Raw genomic sequence first — 21658 nt, 5'->3', positions numbered from 1 at the left:
ATATCTACCGCTTTGTGTGAGTCATCATAAAATGTGTGGTATAATAATGGCTTCTCATACAAGTGTCATGAACCTCGAGATAAAAAGTCACAAAAGTGGATTTTTTTTGTGGTTAGCTAGTATGAGTTGGTGCACCTTGTGTGTGGTGAGCTGACACACTTCACAGGACCATGCAACCCCCCCTGAAAGGAGTCTTAGCATGTTCCTGCGACATTTTTGCTAATTGCACTGCAGATTCTGCAGTGTTCCACGGGGCCATGCTTTGTCATGTTCACTTGTTAAATACAAAATGTGCGAGTCAATAAGAGGGACTCAAAGTGGAACCATGACGTCACAGTGAGCAGAGGTAAGTAAAGAACCTGGGGGAATGAAAAAGAAATGGGTAAATGTTGAGGTTCTCTGTGGGAGTGACAAAGATGGATGACCAAAGTTTAACCAATCATTCTAACAATTTACCACACATTTGTATGATAACAGCACAAACAGGTCAAGAGAAACTCATGTTTACACTTTTCTTTTATAAAAAAAAAAAAAAAAAACTTGGTAACTTGCTCACAAATTATTCACCCAATCATTAAATATTCATTTATTCAGGTTCACTTTTTGCACCCTTACATAGAATACAATCTGATCTACAAAACCATCAGCATGTGAACTGGGGACATTCAAACTGTTTGGTCAAAACATCAAAGATACCAACAAAAAGAAAAAAATTATCCGCCCTTTCTTGCTTTTCATTGAGTAACGGCTTTGAAACAAACTGCTTTGGCCAAATTCATCTACCCTAGAGTCTTTCTTTTGCTTCTTGTTCTTCTCGGCTCCTCCGCCGCATCAAACAACAAATCCAGTCAAAAAAACCTACATATCCATTCAGAAAGAGAAAGCCTCAAACAAAAGACTGAGATGAAACAAACAAAAAATATTAAAAGTCAGGACAAAGTAGGTATGGTAGGAAAAACTAAAAGAAAATGAATAATGGAAAAAAAAACCCCAATACCAATACAAGAAAACAAAGAGACAGGAAAAGTGCTAGTCTTTCAGTTGAATTTGCATTAGCATATTTGTGAGCCACATATACCAACGATTCACACTCTTCCAGCGCGGCCTCAAGAGTTCTAAAAAGACATAGCAGAATGGAACAGCAGCACGGCCAAGTCTCTCTCATCTCTGTGGAGCACCATGCCTGCCTGCATCTGGACATTCGTGTCCAGGATTGTAGAGGAAGAAAAAGACGGGCGCCAGAAGATTTGGGTGGCTCTGAGGGGGGGGCTGTGTTGCCAGCTGTACGTTTGGGGCGGAGAAAAGCGTCGTGCAGCCGCACGCCTTCAGGCAACATAGTGATACTGGTTAGGAGTCTCCTTGTCGCGCTCCATGTAGTCTCTGTCGATGAGCGACTCGATCCGCTTCTTCAGATCTCCAGGCTGTGAAGAGTTAGCGAGATGCCGATGAGTTGGAAGTGTGAGACGGGAAGCAGACATGAACATATGTGGGAAAAACGCGTCACCTTGACGGGGAACTTCAGCTGGTTGTAGAGTTCTGATACTAGCAAGTTGTGACTGAGGGTTTTCCTCATCTTCATGATCCGCACAACAGCCGCATCAATCTGATACTGCCTGTCCTGAAAAACACGCTCTGTGGTGTTTACTTGTTCCTCCACCTGCAAGAAGAAAGCGGTAAAAAATAAATGAAAGCCACTCGCTAGAAGTGAAAGACTGTGGTAAGCATAAAGGGAAAAAAAGAAAGCTTAGAAAAGCCAGGAAGGAGGAACCTTTCATGAAAAAACAAACAAAAAAGGAAATGTGCTTTTTACCGTTTCTTTCATTTGAATCTGGTTAATCTTGATGCGGAACAGTTTGTGTTTGAAATCGCTGTTGAAATTGAAGCGATCGCCATCTTCCACATCTTTTCCTCGAGGGTTCTTGTTGAGGACACGTGCTTTCCCACAAGCCAAGGACTGCAGTGTGCGCTTCAGCTCTCCCTCCTCTGCGCAGAACAGAGAACAAAAAGGGGTGTGAAGCAGCGGAGCCTTCATACAGCCCAATGACAGCGCTGCATGTTGAAGAAAACATGTGGAACCTATGCCAGTGGCAGCGCGGATCTCCTCCACGCTGAATTCTTCTCCCTCGTTAAACATGAGCAACACCAGCGTCTGGAACAGGGAGACCTGCAGCTCCTTCTTTCCCTGCAGGATCAGGAGGGAGTGTGAGCGCAGAGTAGCCTCTGAGTGCAGAAGCGGATCCAGCCACAGTCTTACCTCTTTGAACTCTGCCTTTAGCACAGCATGGCCAAGTGTGGGCTGCCACTGCAGTTTCCTCCCACTGTGCTTGCCCAGGTAAAACAGCTTGAACACCTCCTGGAGTTTTACCATCTACCAAAACATGTGGTAAAGATTTGTGGCTCCATGCTTTCCTCAACCGCTTGAATTATGTCTTCCAGGGGCTTTAATCTTACCTCTGCGGGCAGGTGGACCTCCATAGGTGTGTATGAAGGCCAGTAGCCCATAGTCAGGATGTTGACAGTAAGTTCTATGTTGCTCGGCTCACTCTGGTTCTGCATGTGCTGGGATTGAATATCACAACCATTTGATCGGTGCTGCAGCTTCAGTCATGCATTTATTCCACACATCAGTTTTGTTAGATACCTGTTTGAACTGGATCATGATGTCTTTTGACAGCTCCATGTCCTTAAACATGCCCTCTAACTTGCTGGTAAATGCAGCGCCGCATTCTGCAGGAAGTCAAAACCACGACTTTAGCACAGCAGGCAAGTTCTTATGACAACCCACACGTCCTAAGATCTAACAAAGGGGGGTGTTTGTACACAGATATAGTTTGGGGCAAGTACTGGCCTCAAACAACGAGAGAAATAACACACAAAGCCACAAAATCTTTGAAATATAAGCTCCTTGTGTAGACCTAAAGATTCGGATTGACATGCATTTCCTGAAACATTCTACGAGCGAATTTAAAGGTCAAGACGGGGTGGCAGACTCACCGTGTTTGAGTTTGGAGAGCATGGACTTCTCAGCATCAACAGAGGCACTCTTCCCCACCAGTAGACGCTTGGCTAAATCCTTTTTGTAAAAAGCTTCAAACACATCTTTACCTGTGGGGATCACATGGACAACAATGGCATCAAAACAATATACCATTGAGTGTTAGTCATACAACAGCACAGAGACACACTATAAAAAAACACACTATAGACAACAACAAAAGAACAGTTTAATAAAAGAGCTTATTTGGGACATAGAAAATGTGCTGGGCGGGTCACAATCTCCCTGCTCTGCTCCATTCTGATGCATCCGCTTGTAGACAAATAGATCCACGTACGTCCTTGTTTTTCTCGTCCTGAGCTGGCATCTGGCTCAAAATCGTACGGCTGGGATAGCTCGGATATTGCCCGCCATTTTTGTTCCACTGGTAATGTTAGGCTGAGGGTGTGAGGGGCCGTAAGCCAGTTTAATAAACTGTTTAATGCAGTTTAATGTTTAATAAACTGATGGGGGAAGTAGAGGGGGGGGCATACTCCACACCAATGGTTCCACCCACACATCAGAGGTGAATTTCTAATCAACTCCTGCTGCTCTGCCGAAACTCTGTTCGAGAAAACAACACAGGTTTATTTGATTTTGGCTTAAAAGACCACTGGGAACGCTTTTACAATAGACCAGAAGATGATCAGAGTGGGATTTTAAACCTTGTTAGCAAAGTTTGTCACATGTCAGTGTTTTCCACATCAATCAATTAAATTTGATTGATGATCTCTTAAACCATAATTGGTGACAAACATTAAAAAACAAACTCAGGATATGTGCTTTGCCACCACTTTGGAAGACTTGCTGACCGTGTATGAAGCGGAAGATGATCATGATCTTGTCCAGGATTCTCTCCAGCTCCTCCTCTGTCGCCTCCTTGTTTCCAGCTCTTAACTTAGAATCTACATATTTAGCTTAATGAAAATAAAGAAACAATAGATGTCATGACATTGTAGAACTATCATAGAACTGGGTAAAATTTCCATCCTCATGCATTTGTGATTAGCAATGACTGATGTCATGTTTGGATGTCCTACCAATCAGCTCAGCAGGCTTGTTGGGCCTCTTGTTGATGAAGGTTTCAAAGGCCTCCTTCATGGCGTTGATGAAACCCTCGTTCCGTCCAAAGCAGCTCTGAGCCACGTTGTCCATCTTGTCCTTGAAGTCCAGCAGGTCTTGAACCATGTCTTTATCTTTCTCCGGAGTGCAGACAATCTCTCCACCGAAAGACTTCGATTGAAGAGAATAGAGTGTTAAGACAGGAGTCTGACTTCATTGCTGTTCCGTTTTGTGTTCCTTATGTGTGTGTGGTCAGAACCTTGATGTAATCCCTCCAGAACTGCAGCAGAGTGGGAAGTCCGCCCTTCACCTTGCTGAAGAGCTGATAAAGAAGGGCCAGCTCGGTAACACGGTTCTCGTCGAGCAGGTTGCTTAGGCCTGGATGAGGACGTGGAACACAAGACAAAAATCATCACAAAGTCGACACTAGATCTTTATTAAAAAATATGTCAATCCAGCACATTGCTTAATTCAGAAAAAAAAGAGCCAAATACATTTAGCTGAAAAATTGGAAAGAGTGTGATATTCTGGAAGATGAAACATTTGTGTTTCACAGAACTGTTCTTTAGGACAAAAAATGACAATCATTACAAAAATGACACAACTCCAAAGAAAGTCTAAAATCTCTACAGTATTAAAGCATCTCACACAACAAAATGCCTTCCATCCACGCTTACCTTTTTGTAAAATTGCAGTCATGTGTTCTCCTAAAAGTTGTTTCTCAACACAGCAAATAAGAGGTTTTCTGTGGAGGGAAAAAAACATGAAAGAGAAAATAACAGTTTGAAATGTAAACTAACAGCCATGATTTTATAGATTCTCAATCCTTTGTTGTTGTTTTTTTTTTTTTTGAAGAAAGTCATCCTACTTATGATTCTGCAGTTCTGCAATTCACTTCCAGCTAAAGAAAACCAACACTATTCTATAATGTTCTTAATTCATTTTGGCAAACTACAAAAAAAGGGTTGTTGGTTCTTCCTTCTTTCTTTCTCTGCTGCAGCAATGAACCGTTTTAGTTCCTCTGTGAAACTTCCAGACCTGAAACATCTTTTATCATTTTAAAACAGAGTACAAAAAAAAGAAAATTTAACAGATAAAAAGGTAAAGCTGATGCATTACTGTGACAAAAATACCTTAATTGTAAAACTGATCACTGTACAAATATCTAAATAGGTTTATTTGACCATACTCCTCACATAGAGTTGCTGTTGTTGGAGAGAAACTCTCACAAACGACTTATCTCAGAAATATGATGAATAGAATAAGCAGCTGCTTTTAAATACACACTTGCGCTTCTTGAAGTGTTTAAAACGCATTTTTAAGGAGTACTTTCAGTTCACGGGTTGAATACTCTGATAATCTAAATCTTACTGAGTGCTCTGGTCGAGATAGCTCAGGATTCGATCGTTTTCTTCCTCCAAACGACGAGCCACGTGGTGTAAATACTCGGGTACCTGGAGACACACGCATTGCATCTTGGTTGGAAAAATACAACAAAAAGAGAAGTAGCAATGTGTTCCACTGGCGGCCTCACTCACATCCCTCTCCTGCATTAGCCGCTGTCCCTCCGCTGCGTAGAGTCGATCGGTTTCAGCCAAGAATCGTTCCTCGAACGAGTCTTTATAGACCTAAAACGAAGCAAAGGCTGTTAGTTTGTTCGCACAAATGGCACTGCTGTCTACATGGTGCACGTGTTCTCAAATACCTGGAGATCTGACAGCATGCCGAGGAGACTCCGGAGCAGGCTGCGATCCACAGTTTCTCCATTACGCTCCAGTTCAATCTGCTCCAAAATGGCTTCTACGGTTCGTTTCTGAACTGCACTGTCGCTCACAATGTGAGTGCGAAAAAGTTCTAGCCCGGTATCCCTGGAGAACACACACACAACATCAGCTGTGAAAGATCATCCTAAAGAAATACAAAGAAAGTCTCATAAACTGGAAGTTTACCAGATGGACGGGAGGAGAGAGTTCTGAAGGACATAAGTACGATCCAAGAAGAGAAATATACTTCTGATCATTATCTGGGAAGAAAACAGCCTGTTAGAACTGTTCCTCCAAAGGGAATTGTGACAAACCTGTCGAAACCGTCAAAGGTCTCACTCACAGTCTGCCTGCAGTGGTCCTGCCAGCAGCGATTCATTCGTTTCAGGAAAGAAAGGTTGTCCAAAGAATCTGTGAGTTCCAGGTCAAGAAGAAACTTTTCTGCAGTTTTACTAAAATACCATTAAGAAAAGAAAAAAAAACATTTGCCACAAACAAAAGAAAACCTCCCCAAGTAAAAAAAAAAAAAAAAGAAGCATTTTTTCCTGTCTGTTTAGATGCAATCTACTAAAGTCTAACTTCTGCGGTGAGGATCCCAGATAAACGTGACATGTATGTTGGGCTGCACTAATCATTCAGTTCCATCTACAATACCAATATCTGAGTTGGTAGGAGCTTTGATTGATTGATTACTTTTCTAACAGCCTTCTCGGGGAAGGTGTTGTTAACCAGTGCCGGTGCAAAACACCAAGAAAAATGTCTGATTCTGCTGAACTGTGTTGATTCTATCAAATCAATCAATAATATCCATCAGTAAGAAAGTGCTCCATTTGCCATTTCTATTACCATGGTAACACCTTTTTTTGTTTGACAAACTCAAAAGCACCAAATAGACCACATTTCAAAACCTCATTTTACAATTTCAGTCCAAACTCAGTTTCAACGATTCAGAATTTGTGAGCTCAACTATTGATTTATGATGGATCATCAATTGACTGATTCCCCCTTTAAACTAGAGTTGATTGTTGTAGTTGCAGAAAAGCATCCCCGTCGATGAACTAAAAGAATAATCACACATGACACCCAAGGAAAACTAACAAAATGTTTCTTTAGGTGTGTCTAAGCACAGAAAGGATATTCTCTAAACTGGTGGATCTGGGCCTTCACATGATCCTCGCAGACCTGACGCAGCTGCTTGTACAAGGTAGGAGAGACTTTATAGGAACACAGGTTCTCCACAGCCTTCAAGGGATCAGAAAAGAACAGAAACATTACAGATGTATCAAGTTAAAAATAATAAAAAGGTTTGCTTTTGTTGTAGTAAAGACAAAATATTGTTGACGTTTTTTTTAAAGTTATGATTTGTTCAGAAAATTAAATCTGCATTGAAAACTGTTTTCCACGGAATCTTTCCCTTCAGACAAAATTTATAATAAAAACAGAAAAACTTAACAGGTGCAAAAATGAAAAGAGAAGTTTTGCAATTATGTCACCTTTCTTTTTATTAATCTCTAACGTGTTAGCTTTAAGGCTCATTATCACAGCAAGTCTTTGAAAGCAACAGCTGATCATTCCTTTTCTTTTAATTTATTATTTTTTAAACTCTGGATCAACCCATCTGGATTTAACTGTTAGTTACACTTGGAGGTTATTTTTTAAGAGATCTACAGCACTTGCATTTTTTTTTTTTTTTTTTTTTTTTTACAATACATAAAATCATGTAGCAGTTTATTTTATTTAAAGCATTGATCCATTCAGTGTTTCAGTTTACAGGTTGACTCTTAAACGGTAAATAACCGTTCTACACAAAACGGATCCAATTATGAATCAGAAAACTGTCCAAATTTGGGCAAAGATTTCGTAAAGCTGAGTGATGTGAACACAAGCTAAATGTAAGTGGAGCTTGGTGCTGAAAAATACGTACCTGATAGAGCTCTTCCAGATTGTACTTAATTGAAGTGCTGTTTTGGATAGCACTCACAGCGTCTCGAAGCTTCAGCCATGTATCCTCGGTGTAGTTCTCTGCTAGTTTGGGCCGGTCTGAAACAAAAACATTTCAATATTTAAGTCTCAAAAATTGAATACATTCATTTCTACAAAAACATGTACACACTCAGTGTCTCACATACATAAAATAAAGCTGAAGCTTTCTGAAAATTGCATGTTATTGTACTTTGTTCCTCATATGGGTGACAATAGTTTAAAACAAAAAGTCCATGTATGTCTAACATTCTTATTACTTATGCATGTTATTTAATGAGGCGTATTATTTAAACAGCCTGATAATTCTATACAAACATATTCCAATTTTTAATTTATAGGAAAGAAAAATCTAATCCGAATGTGAAGACTACAGTTTCATCTTTCTTCACTAAATTGTAGCTTAAGACTGAATAAATGTATATCCAATATGTTCAAATTGACACGCGTGTTCCTCACAAACACGCAAAAAAGTGATCAGGTCACAGCTTGTGTGACTCAACATCTTCACTAGACATGTAACCTTTACAGTATCATGATCCTATACTGAATGTTGGCCAGTCATGTTCCTTGGCTTGTGCCCATTGGTTATTCCACTGAAGGAAAACAAACCTGATGCATGACATTACCTTTAAAATTTTTTATCACCAACTTCTTTGAAGCTCCCGTTTTGCCCGATGCTAGAGCGGCTGTCCTGGCCATCCCGTTGGTGCTGAGCTCCGTTAAAGCGGAGAAGCTGGCCCTCTTGTTCTGTCGTGTGTCCTCTGCCATTATCTGATTAGCACTTTGGCTTAACGTAGTATGGTTCAAGTGTTTTGCTAAATTAGTGCTGGATTGGCCTGTTAACCCACTAACAACAATACTGACTTTTTTGTTGAGCAAACTCTTTTTGGTTATATGCACAGAAGGCAGTATTCTATTTTAAACTAAAGTACATACTTAGAGCGACGTACAAAGAGTAAGTTAATCAGAAAACATAACTATAGCCAGCTAGGAGGTAAACACACAGTTAGCTAACGGTGTGTTACCAAAACTCCACTTGAGCGACCAGTTTTCGTCCAAATCACAACACTTTAGCTTTAAACGCTAGTCTACGTCAGTGATAACTACGTCCATATTTTAACAAAATCGTTTACTAAGTTTGACAAAAGTAAAACAAAATCTAATCGCGGCATAATTACCGTGCATTTAACAGAATAATGTGTGTGCTGCTCTATTTACCATTTAGCTAGCTAGCACAACAAAATGGCTTTTCTCGAACAGTTGAGCTGGGCAGGTGCATCTTGGGTGAAAAGCAGCCAAGCTGCGTTCAAGAGCACAACTTCTGTCTTGTTATTATTATTATTATTACGTTTTTTATCATTACAGACATATTCAAACATGCCAAATTACTTCCCTGCCAGTACGTTCCCCCCCCCCTCACTGAGATCCTTCCCTGCAAGTAAGTGCAAGGCGGAGGAAAAAACAAAACTTAAAAATCTTAACGTCCTGAAAAATGAATTTAAATGACTTAAATCAATTTTTTAAAACTTGAATGCGTATTTAATCAACCAGTTTATAAACATTCAACATTATTATAATGTTTATTTATTGTTAATCTATTGTTAATCGAAATTAAATTACAGAGGAGGTCAATTTCTCAAAGCTACGCCTACAGTACAAGCAAAACGGTTTGTTTTTTTTCTGCGCGTGTTTAGTTTGATCTAAAATGGTTGATTTAAAAAGTATTTTCTTGATTCTAAATTTCAAGATGCTATTCAACTAAAACTAAAATATACAAAAATTTGAAGCAGAAAATAAAACGTTTTTTTCTTGCTAAATCACTGTCGCGCTTGTGTGTGATCTTGAACGCAGCTCTAAATCACCTGCAACCAGAGAGGGGGGGTTCTAGTGCAAATGGGCGGTGTTTCCCCGTGGATAAGGAAGACGTAACACTAAGCAAACATATTCTTTCTGTGGATGCAGTTAAATCGAGCACCATGACTGTAACCACGTTTAACCATAAAAACATGGCACGGTGACAGTCTCCGATTCAGTAAGCGTCGCTCGTGGGTCGTGCTCCGTCGTCAGCAGCGGTAAGTACGGTGGCTGCTGCTAACGCCGACAACTAGTCTGTGGCAAACCGGGCAGGGAGTTGGTCGGTAGCGCCTCTGGAGAGTGGAGCCCGATTGGAAATCCTCTGTCTTTCTTTGCGGGGACACCCTTACGGCATCTCGTTTAGATGCACGAACAGCTTTTTGTGTTTTAGACTGGTATTAATTCATAGTTAGCTGTAATTAGCTAGCTAACATTAGCTTTGCCTGTTAAGCTAATGGGAGCTTTTTAAAGTAGTCCAGGGAAACCCAACGTGGAAAATTCTGTCTTTTGATTAGCAGAAAAATCTCGACCCAAAACATAACTTTTAGATGCAATTTGTTTTTGGTGCTATGACATTTTGCTAATGCCAGTCCTCAATAAAAGAGGAGGTCATGAAAGTAAACAAACATTATCGTGTAATGTCAGTCAGTTAGCCAAGTTACAGTCTGACAGGAAATCCCTACATTTGAAACGAGGATTCAGCTTTAAAAAAGGGAAGTGACAACAGAAGACAGGTTAAAGTTGTACTGCTTGACCGTCGGGATCGTACAAATACACGTCAGTTAAAAATAATAAAACTTCAGTTAAAAACAAAAAAACAAAAACAGTGCTGGTCATAAAATGAAAACACGTGCTATCATATGACAAATGAAGCTAGTTGATGATTTGTAGACCTGTGAATCAAGCAGCTACAAGGACAAAAACGGATCCATTTTTGTTTCAAAGCAGCACAAAAATAAAACGGGAAAGCTAATAATAATATTGCATAATAATTTCAAATACTTTTGTTCAGTTTGTCTCATTTATAGTTTAATTATCTTCCATTTGATTTGGATTTGTGTGATTTATTCTAAGCTTGTGTACAATTATTCAAGATATCGCACAATATTACAAAATTGTTATGTATACAATGCCATACAATTACATATTAATACATATAATACAGATGCATAATTATTGCATCATTTGTTATCTGTTCAAATATTTAGACTACCGCTACTTGAATATCATTACATATTACCTGAATATCAAAATTATTCCTTTACTTGTTTCACGGTCCCTTTCCTTATAGCTCATATGTTGACAGTAGCCTCTCCTTCTATTTTGCTTTAAAATATTCAGTGTCTGGGCATTTATGACATAATACTGGGATGTAATTTTTGTTGGATGTATGTGATGTTGATTGGTTATTTTAATTGTAGTGTCGATGCCGTGGCTGAGATGAGTGTGAAGGCCTTCGAGCTCGTCCCGGCTGTGGAGCGAGACCTCCTCATGGGCGACAAAGCCCGCATCAACATCGAGTGTATTGAATGTTGTGGCAAGCACCTGTACGTCGGCACCAACGACTGCTTCATTCACCACTTTCTCCTCGACGAGGTCGCCTCGCCCATGGGGAAGCTGAGCTACTCAGCTCAGAAGCTTCTGAACAAATACTTGGGCCTGAAGAAACCGGTGGCTGAGCTGCGGGCTGCTTCTGCTTTGGAGCGCCTGATCGTGCTTTGTGATGGGATGGTATTTCTTGTAGACATGGTGACTCTGGAGAGCGTGCCCTCAGCGGCAGGAGGCGGAGTGAAGATCAGAGGAGTGATTGCCTTCTGCGTAAACGAGAACCCGGTGAACGGGGATCCGTTCTGCGTGGAAATGGCCATACTCTCCTCAAAGAGGCGAACCGTGCAGATTTACATGGTGCACAAGGACAGGGTGCAGCTGGTCAAGGAGGTGTCCACTCCGGAGCAGCCCTGCGCCCTCAGTCTGGATGGTTACTTCTTATGTCTGGCCCTCACCACACAATACATGATTCTGAACTACAACACAGGAGCCTCTCAGGACCTGTTCCCCTACAACAGTGAGGAGAGGAGGCCCATCGTGAAGAGGATCAGCAGGGAGGAGTTCCTCCTGGCTGCACCCGGGGGTCTCGGTAAGTTGCTACACGAGCATTTTTAGGAGAAGATGCTTGATTGACACGCAGCTTAACGTCAAATCGCGTCTCCGCTTTGTGACTTCCAGGAATGTTTGCCAATGCAGAGGGGGTATCTCAGCGGGCTCCGGTCAGCTGGTCAGAGAGCGTGATTGCTGCGGCTGTGAGTTTTCCCTACGTGGTGGCTCTGGATGAGAATTTCATCACCATCCACAGCATGCTGGACCAACAGCTAAAGCAGACTCTGTCGTTCAGGGACGGACACATACTGCAAGACTTTGAAGGTGCGCTTTCTTACGGGCTTTCTCTTTCGCATTTCTCATCAGTTTAATTTATTGAAAGAAACCATGACGACCAAGGCGATGTCAGAGTAGTTCTCAGAAGTTAGAAGGTTTGAAACCTTACTTTCAATTGTTGGTGTCTGTTCACTAAAGCGCAGCAGTGTTTCCGCAGTGTGCACTTCTTGTCCTTGAGACATATATGCTGTTCCTAGAAGGAGAGTGCACCTGACTCCATGAAAGACGCCATAATACCACCACACACACATCCACGTCTGTGCTAAGGCACTGTTTTGTGAAAAGTACAAAAACCCACAGAAAATGAAATGATGGCAGCAACTTGCAGGCATGGTTGAAATCCAGACTTGGAAGTGAATACTTTAGTTTTATTTTCATAAAAATCTCATTACATTTTGACAAAATATTGAGGCCGTTTAGCCATTTTCTTCAAAAAACCGTTAACCTTTCTGAAGAAGAATCAGGAATTACTGTACTCTTTTGTGAATCTTTCTGCCTTTCAATGAGAATAAAGATTTTAGTAAAAGATGTTTTTTTTTCTTTTTGTATAAGTTTTAGCAGGATCAGTGTTAGGTGTTAATGGCAGGAGGGAGGACATTAGTCAAGTTTTTTTCTTTAATAATTCGGAGCAGCTTATTTCCGTGCTGAGTTTGTGAGTCGTATATAACAAGAGTCGACCTTCTGTGGTAGCAGACCCATTGCACGCTACATGTCTCCGACTGACTGGTGATTGTTTTGAAAATAAAGCAGACATGTCTAATCACTACGCTGCAGCAGAACGATCCTCTTCAGCAAATGAAATTCCTGACGTTGTGACTTCAGTGTTACTCATTTGGGTTATTCTAATAGTTTATTTCTAAGAGAAACCAGAAATTTTGCTGTCTTAAATAATTTTAAGGCTCAAATGTGGCTCTGAAAGCTCTGTATGAAATCAGCATTTAGTTGAAAATATTATCAGAACAACTGGAATTTTGGTTAAAAGTTTTTTTCAGGGAAACCTGAAAATACGAATCAATAAACACTGGCCTCTTGAAATGAGGTGTTTAAATATGACAGTAAGTATGACCGCTCTCAGCTTCTTTAGCCTGAAGTTTTGCTTTTGTTTGCATGGAAGTGAATGAAGAGGCTGGAATTGATTTTAACTGCAGTGTCAATCAGGAGTAAGGGAGGTATTGGTTTTACTTGTTTATCTTCCTATTTAGTAGAATACAGTTTAAAAAGTTTTACACTTTAAATGTAATCTTTTAAAATTTTTAATAACAACACATCAACAATTTTTTCCTCATTAAATCCCTCTCTGATCATCTTTTGATTTCTAAAGCATTCCCAGTGGTCTTATGATTTAATTATGATTATGCAGTTTTTAGCCAAAATATAAAGAACCTGTGTCGTTTTCTAAGACATAGTTTCTGCTGAGCGGCAGTAATTCCTTAGAAAGTCACCCCAAGTTTTGGGTGGGAATGATGGCACTTAGTAAGCCCGCCCTAACTTCCCGTCACCCATCTAACACCCATCCAACACGCTCTCCTGTTAGTTTACAGCCGCTCACAACCCCAATCTAACATCACCGGTGCAACAATATCAGAGTTTTGAGCCGGGTTCCAGCTCAGATGAGGAAAAGAAAGACATGCATGGATCTGTTTGTCTACAAGTGGACGCATCAGAATTGAACGGAGCACAGTTTGTGGCGTGCTGACTGTAGCTTTTACGCAACAGCTACACGCTTTTTCAAACGACATTTTTTTGTCTGCTCCTGATTCACATAAATTTAAATAGACAAATACAGATAAATACAACTTTATGCCTAATTTTCCTTATATATGTCTTCCATCATTAGAAAAATGCTTGTTAAAAATATGTTAAAAATATCCAAAACATAATTTTCATCAGCGTGTGTCTTTAAATGCTATCGGGATAGACGTCTACATTTTTTTTGTTTGTTAAGAATGCTTGTCATTCAGAAGATTGCTTTAGCAGGAGGAACTTATTGGGGGCTCTGTGTTTTTAGGGAAGGTCATTCTGGCCTCCACAAAGGCGGTGTACGTCCTGGTGCCTCTGCCTTTGGAGAGACAGATCCAGGATCTGCTGGCCAGTCACCGGGTGGAGGAGGCGCTCATGCTCATGGAGGGCGCACAGAGAAACATTCCCAAAGACAAATTTCAGGTAAACAGCAGCCCATCAATGTTTTTACATGGACTAAAGCAGTGTTTTGTTTTGTTTTTAAACTTTTTTTTGATTTAAGGTACATTCTTTTTTTTTTTTTATTTGATTAAAAATCACAAGGCACACCACTGAATGAAAATGTAAGAAAAAAGAATTTATGTTGTTTGTATGAACAATATATAGAAATTTTTGAACTGTCATCAAATAAATGAAAAAAAGTATTTAAGAGCTTTTATATTCCTAACTACTCAGTGTGAAACCTGGGCGTGTTTGAATGAACACAAAGCTGCTTTCCTGGATATGGTCAATGTTTTTTAGACCAATAGGGTGAACTCGAATCATTTACTACGCCAGTTGAAAAACACTGGACTAAAGCGAGATGAAAAAATGCTATTGGAGGTTTTGAGATCTTTTAAATATTTTAGGAACTAATGTTTATTTTCTTTCTTTAGGTTTTGCACAGAAGAATCCTCCAGCGAGCGGGGTTCATACAGTTCGGCAAGCTTCAGTTTCAGGAAGCCAAAGACCATTTTAGGTTTGTTCCATTCACTTAAATCTGTTGTTTTGTGACTAAACTGAGAGTTTTTGTCTTTGACACCAAGAGTCGAATTTTTTTCACTGTGAGAGTCAAAGAGCCACACCACACACAGACCTGCCAAGACGTACACACACAAACACACAATTAAAGCCGTATTATTTTCCATAAACACTCCTCTCCTTACAATACAACAGCAAGCATTGCACTTGTGTTTATTTCAAGGAAAGTGTCCACCCTCAATACACACATCAAATGGAGCTTAGCCAGAGTTAAGAGAGTCAACCCTGGAGGTCAGATACCCCCTCCACAGACACATCTCATACACACACACACACACTATCTCTCTATCTCACTCTTTTCTCTGCCTCTCTCTGACACACACAGCTACTCAGTGACGGGCAGTGAGGTTGATGGCTGGTGAGGCACCGACTCCTCTGAAGTCAGATTTACGATGATAAACATCTGGACAGAGCATCCTTCTGGTGTCTGAGTAATACATATTCACAATAAACACATTAATACAATGTGCCGGGAGCAGCATTAAAACACACAAACAGCCAAATTACTTTTATTATTATTTTTTTATTTATACCCTCTGATGGATTTGAGTTTGGTTTAAGAGGGAAAAAACTATGAAATGAGGCACAGTAAATAGAAAATATGATGAGACGCAAAGAGCCGCATGCTTATTGGCCGAGAGCCGCGTGTTTGCCCCCCCTGGTCTATGTTTTACCTTAATGATGTCAGTGGTTTATAATGTAGAAAAGAATTTTATGTCATATTAGAATAAGGAACTATTGTTTATCTAACTTTTTCTGGAACACATGAAGCTGTAATTGGAGAATAAAGAATACTGTTGAGTCAATAAAGCTTCGTTTTGAACTGGAACATTTTGGGATATGGTCTTCACAGCCTGATATTCTTCATTTATAGTCTTTATTATATAGAAATCACGTGTCTGGTATTTATTTACCCAGGTTCCTTTGGTTTTTTTTACTACTATAACTGCATTCAAAACCATGTAAAAAGAAATTCAGCTGTCAAGTGAACCTGTGTTGAGAACCTTAGTAGTACATATTTGTTTTGAAGAGTTTTTTTCATGTTTTGATTGAAGGCTTGTATTTGCTTTTTTCTCATTTTCTCTCTCGACTGTGTGGTGTTTGATGTCGTCCGACGTGGTCAAAGCTCAGACTCTCCTTGCCTTCAGGTTTCTGATCTTTCATCAACCTGCAATGTTTTTGTCTTTAGGAAGGGTGAACTGGATGTGCGGGAGCTGATCTCTCTCTACCCGTTGCTGCTACCCGCTTCTTCCTCCTTCACCCGCTTTCACCCTCCTCTCCACGAGTTCGCCGACCTCAACCATCTTGCACAGGGCGACCAGGAGAAAGTTCTACAGTGCAAGAGGTTCCTCATCAGTTATCTGAAAGAGGTAGGCGGATCAGACCCAGATGGATCCGAGCAGCTTTTGATCTGGTAGGTAACTAGTTTTCCTTCCCTGTGGATGAAGGTACGGAGCACCGAGGTGGTGAATGGCTGTCGGGAGGATGTGGACACAGCCCTGTTGAAGCTCTACGCTGAACAGGACCATGACAGCCTCTTGGACCTCCTAGCTTCAGAGAACGCATGCGTGCTTGCAGACAGTGTTCCGTGCCTGGAGAAATATCACAAGTGTGTACTTTTCTGAAACCTTTTAAATGAAGGGACATATTCTAGCTTTACAAAATCTTTTTTCCTATTCTGTGTTTCAAACAGGGCTGCAGAATTTATTTAGATATGTATGAGATTGATCTCCCTTCAAGGAAAACCTTCGTTTTTTTTTTAATTTCAGATATTTTGCGCTCGGACTACTTTATCATTATAACGGTCAAGACTCCGCAGCACTACAGGTTCTGATCTTTACATTTTTCTTTGTTCTCTTTCCAGTCCTGTGTATGAAAGTGTTGAATGGATTGTCTCTTTTTATTTCTGTTAGGTGTGGACTCGTGTGGTTAATGGAGACTTGCAGGACTCCACCAGATCAGACCTTTTTGACTACATTGTGGACTTCCTGTGCTGCTGTTCCAATCTGGACCTGGTTTGGAAGTATGCGGACTGGGCACTGCAGAAAGATTCCACTGTAGGTTACCAAAAAATCTAACTCTGCTGTCTAACTGTTGATGCAAGGCAAGCCACAGCTTTTCTTTTCTTTTTTTAGATGTGATACAGATCTGTCTCCTCTCCAATTTACAGAATTGATCATCAAATATGTGTGAACTTTATTTTGAAATCTCAACATTTCAAAGAAATATAGAGATTATGTCGGTCTGCTCACAATAATTGTTTGGAACCTGCATGCATGAAAGCCGAAAGTTCATTTTTAAACTGTAATCTTTTTTGTGTATCTCAAATTAGAATTGATTAACCTGTTTTTGTTTTTTATCATAGAAAGGTGTCCACATCTTTATAAGGAGACCGTTGAGCACAGATCAGTCAGAACTAAACCCTGACAAAGTCATTACCTACCTGGGGAAGAACAAGCAGGCGCTGCTTCTCTACCTGGAGCATCTGGTGCTGGAGAAGAAGATACAGGTACTGTTCAGAAAAAACTGAACTTATTTTAGTCTCGTTCCAAAAAAAACAACATAATATCTATTAGTTCCAGAGGCTGGAACCGTAGGAAGATAAAATGAAAATGTGTTTGTTTGGTAAGGAAACATTAATGACCCACTCTGATGACAAGGATGTTTTTAACATGTTCATGTGGCATTTTCCTGATGATGTAGAATATAAATTAAGAAGATTAATCTTAATATTGAATTTAGAGTATTCCTTTATCAAATCGTTGTGAATCAGGGGCAGATGAAATCGTTATTGTGGCAAGTCGGGAGCTCCCTGAAAGGTCTCTACATCTGGCTCCAAACTGAACGTCTGGATCGCTCTGATGTTGCTCACCAGTTTAGTTTTGACACCGGTAATGTTAGGTTGGGGTTGTAAGGGGCTGTAAGCTTGTGGGACAGTGTACACAGAGGAGCAACGGGAAGTGGGGGCGGGGTTCCTCTCCACCAATCGTCCCGCCCACAATTCAGGAGAGAATTTCGAATGAACCTCTGCAGAAAGTATGTCCTAGAAAACTATGCAGGTTTTTATTTTTTATTTTTGCCAAAAACAGCCTAATTATAATCAAAAGACCACTGGGAACGCTTTTACAATAGATCAGTAGATGATTGGAGTGGGACTTTTAAGTTTGTCAACCTTAAGTTTAGCTTTCTTCAGCGTAGAAGTTCTGAAGAATCATTCTCCATTGGGTTAAAGGAAAAATCTTTTTGTCTTCTGTTTTTTTCTCCACGGTTGTAGAAGGAGAAGTTCCACACTCACCTCGCCGTGTTGTACCTGGAGAGGGTTTTATCGTTGCTGTCAGACTCATCAGCAGATGCAGAACCATTGACCAAAGCAAGAGAGAGACTGCAAGCGTTCCTCAGGGAGTCCAACTTGTATCGTGTACAGTTTCTTTTAGGTGAGACGTTGACGCCACCTAAAACTCACACCACATTCTGACATTTGGGTTTAAAACTCTGTGTTTTGTGGTCTGCTTTGTTCAGGAAAAATTGAGGACTGTGAACAATTGCTGCTAGAGCGTGCAACACTACATGGAAAACTAGAGGAGCACGACAAAGCCCTGCACATTCTGGTGCACAAGCTCAGAGACTTTCCCTCCGCTGAGGCCTTTTGCGTGTGGGCCTCTTCTGGTCGCGATCCTGCGTACCGGCAGCGGCTGTTTCACCTGCTCCTGGAGGAGTATTTAGGAGGAGAACCTCGAGTCGGAGGAGGCGGCGAGCTGGAAATGGCAGCGGTAGACGTCTTAAATAGGCACGGCGAGGTGTTTGACGCTGTCAGGGTGTTGCGGGTGCTTCCTGAAAGCTGGTCGCTGCAGCTGCTGCGGCCCTTTCTAAACCGCGCCATCAGAGCCAGTATGCACGCCCGCCACACCTCTCAAATCGCTGTGGGCCTAGCACATTCAGAAAACGTTCAGCTGCTGCACGACCGGGTAAGAAGCTCTTTAAACCAACACAATGTTGGACACATCTCCTCATGTAGGATGATGGATCACGAAGGGTTGTAATAGGTGCTTCTTTGCTTCATTGCTCTTTCTGTGCTCATTTGTTTTTTTCTTTTTAGTTGAAAGAGCGCAAGAAACCGATCTTTGTCTCAGAAAAGAAGGGATGCCACCTCTGCCACAACACCTTTAAGGAGCCAGATGTGGTGTGTCTGCCTGGAGGAGTCCCCGTTCACACTCACTGTGTCGCTCAGAGAATAAAAGACTCTCCCACAAAGAGACACTTGACTAATAGCAGCAATCATACGTGAGACCAGGCATGTCCCGCCGTCGTCTGGTCAGTGACGGGAGGCACAGATGCACTAAGACTATTGACAGCTGTTGGCCATAGAAGAGCCAGAAGCACATCTGTTTTTATTGAGGGATTTGCTGTGGAGCCGAAAAGTAAAACGCAGGGAGAGCCGGTCCAGAGTCGATGGCAGAAACTGGTTATACCATGTATTTATTTGTGTGCTGGCACTCGTACCGCTGCGAGTTTAAGCTCGGTAGAATTCTCAGCCCGTCCCATCTTATGCTCTCACGGTTAATTCACAGATTTACGAACCCCTTTTAAATGACAGCGATGACGTTTAAAACCTGCTGCGAATATTTGTCTAAGCATGCGTTGTTTTCCACAGCTCTGCTCCAATCAACTTGCTTTGTACAAATACTGTTCTACCTTTCATATCACATGTGATTTCAATGTGAACACCCTGCAGATGTCGATAAAGAAATTTTTGCCTTAAAATCAAATGCTAATCTTAAAGCAACATTTTATTCTTAAGTCTTTTCTGTTGTAAGAGTTTACATTGAATTTGCAGTAAAACGTCTTTAATTCTGCTGATGATTAACAGAAAAACAATTTTCCTCTCAGACCAATTCATAATACCTAACAAAATCATGCTAAATTTATCATTTAACATCACGTTAAATGTTATGTTGTCCAGTTGATATGTGAAATCTCTCTGAAAATGCTATAAATGTTACCAGACTTCCTCTAGTTTGTCTTCATTTCAGGGAAATTTCTGCTTTTGTGTTCTGTTGTAAATCCGTTTCATGTTTTGACCAGAGTACATCCAACGACGACAAACTGAAAATTATATTTTAATGTAAATTTAGGCTTATGTTTGGACTTTGGTGGTGGTGGACAGCTTTGATGTCCACCACTGCAAACAGTCAAAGGACGGAATAGTTTTATTAAAATGAAATGGAGTGAGAAACATAGCTTCAATAGTTGTAGATCCATCTACTTGATCGTGTCGGCAAAAATTCTTAACCCATTGATCCAAATTGTCATCAATGTTATCCTTAATATAGCATCTTCTTGAAAGCATAAACTTGTGTGAATTAAATTCTGTAATCTTCCACCATGACTCCAACAGCAGTTCAGGTTACACTGCAAGAGAAAAGTGAACATTTATAGTGATCTGCTATTACAAAGTATAAAAGGCTATCATATATATTGTATGGCTTTTTTTCCCCTCCAAATCATTCCAAAAGAAGAATTTAAAAATATATATTCCGAAATGGATTTCACCTAAATCTTAGTAAGCAATGACATCTTTTTACAACTCAAGAATGCAACAGTTCTTTACTAATTCTCTTTAAAATTTTGTGTTAAATAGCTGCAAGAAAGTATTTCACACAATGGCACTAATATTCAACCTGTTAAATAAATGGGATTTGATGCAGATTGATAGCATTCAATCTCTATATTCTTGCGGTGAAAAGATCCTGGTTGAATTCCCAGCTGGGACCTTTCTGTAGGGAGTTAGCATGTGTGGGTATTCTCCTGGATCTCCGGCTTCCTCCCACAATCCAAACACACCCTTCATAGGGTAATTGAGGATTCTAAGGTTTCCCTTAAAAAGTCTGTGTGTATGTGTGGTTGTGTGGCCTGGAACAGATTGATGAGCTATCCAGGGTGAACCCCACCTTCGGACCCAACAGTAGTTGGGTTGGCTTCAGTGACCCCATGACCCTGGAAGGGATTCAGAAGATGGATGGTATTCTTTAGTGTGACTTCTTATCATGAATATGCATTTAAAATAGTAAAGAACGTTTTAAAATGCTGAGCTGACATTTACACAAAATCAGTATGAAAGGTCAATAACACTGGAATAGCTGATTAAATGCAAAATTGTATCCTAATTACAGATTACTGAACACATAAAGACATTGCATTGCTGTGGAACTGAGAGTGAGGTAATTTCAAAATAACAAATAAATAAGTCAATAATAATAAATAATGATAATAAATCAATAATAAATAAAAAATAATGAATCAATAATAAAAAATCAATAATAAGTACAAAGGTTAACAATAGATTTACCCTAAAAAAAACAAAAATAAAGAAAAACAATAGATTTACAGTACTGATTGAGTAGTGATCAATTTGGTGTAACACAGATTGTATGGTGCCGGGTTTCAAGCGAAGTCTGGTCAGTCTTATTAAAATGTGTTTCCACAAAATGTTTTGAACATAGCCAGACTGTATTGCTAGTTGGTGACCACAGTGATCCATCTGGTTTAGCTCTTCTGATAGCTAAGGCCCACTTTTTCCTTAAGTCTGAATCCATTGGAAACCTGCAAAAAAAGTTCAGTCACTGAGTCAGAAATGTATAAATCTATATTCCTATAATAACCAAGTCCTAGTATACTGTATATAGGCTTGTCTATGTATATAGGTTTAACAAAATAAAGTTTACATTCATGTCGACAGCAAATTATACGTACATCTTGCAGCATGTTAAAA

The 21658-nt window shown here is 40.3% G+C and overlaps 2 protein-coding genes across 2 annotated transcripts; one reads left to right on the top strand and one right to left on the bottom strand.

Annotated features, from left to right (window-relative positions):
- Positions 1–562: 562 nt before the first annotated feature.
- On the bottom strand, positions 563–9119 carry LOC101154851 (cullin-4A). Its single transcript, XM_004067071.4, has 20 exons — positions 8469–9119; positions 7784–7899; positions 6998–7101; positions 6203–6272; positions 6046–6119; positions 5802–5964; positions 5635–5724; positions 5468–5550; positions 4774–4841; positions 4356–4474; positions 4075–4267; positions 3847–3951; positions 2995–3105; positions 2642–2727; positions 2452–2559; positions 2255–2368; positions 2077–2182; positions 1811–1983; positions 1505–1657; positions 563–1421 (listed from the first exon to the last, which is right to left on the bottom strand). Exons 1-20 carry the CDS (start codon positions 8608–8610, stop codon positions 1326–1328), a joined length of 2274 nt encoding a protein of 757 aa, XP_004067119.1. The 5' UTR covers positions 8611–9119; the 3' UTR covers positions 563–1325.
- Positions 9120–9702: 583 nt separating this feature from the next.
- Positions 9703–19898, top strand: tgfbrap1 (transforming growth factor beta receptor associated protein 1). Its single transcript, XM_011490419.3, has 13 exons — positions 9703–9914; positions 11118–11833; positions 11923–12117; positions 14138–14292; positions 14745–14827; positions 16079–16259; positions 16338–16498; positions 16659–16716; positions 16803–16946; positions 17255–17398; positions 18164–18323; positions 18409–18854; positions 18986–19898. The coding sequence occupies exons 2-13, from the start codon at positions 11137–11139 to the stop codon at positions 19172–19174; spliced, it is 2613 nt and encodes an 870-aa protein (XP_011488721.1). The 5' UTR covers positions 9703–9914; positions 11118–11136; the 3' UTR covers positions 19175–19898.
- Positions 19899–21658: the final 1760 nt, after the last annotated feature.

Source organism: Oryzias latipes, chromosome 3 (assembly GCF_002234675.1).
Source record: "Oryzias latipes chromosome 3, ASM223467v1".
In the NCBI taxonomy this organism is placed as follows: domain Eukaryota; kingdom Metazoa; phylum Chordata; class Actinopteri; order Beloniformes; family Adrianichthyidae; genus Oryzias; species Oryzias latipes.
The sequence above is the reverse complement of the archived record's forward strand: the minus strand, read 5'-3'. Positions and strand labels throughout refer to the sequence as shown.

Excerpts from the sequence above, each read along its gene's own strand:
- LOC101154851 (XM_004067071.4), bottom strand. The coding sequence starts at position 8,610 with ATGGCAGAGGACACACGACAGAACAAGAGGGCCAGCTTCTCCGCTTTA. Across the intron at positions 4,475-4,773 it reads GACTGCAATTTTACAAAAAG|GCCTAAGCAACCTGCTCGAC; the intron begins GTAAGCGTGGAT and ends GTCCTCATCCAG. Across the intron at positions 2,369-2,451 it reads AGGTCCACCTGCCCGCAGAG|ATGGTAAAACTCCAGGAGGT; the intron begins GTAAGATTAAAG and ends ATGTTTTGGTAG.
- tgfbrap1 (XM_011490419.3), top strand. The coding sequence starts at position 11,137 with ATGAGTGTGAAGGCCTTCGAGCTCGTCCCGGCTGTGGAGCGAGACCTC. Across the intron at positions 14,828-16,078 it reads GAAGCCAAAGACCATTTTAG|GAAGGGTGAACTGGATGTGC; the intron begins GTTTGTTCCATT and ends TTTTGTCTTTAG. Across the intron at positions 16,260-16,337 it reads TCATCAGTTATCTGAAAGAG|GTACGGAGCACCGAGGTGGT; the intron begins GTAGGCGGATCA and ends CTGTGGATGAAG.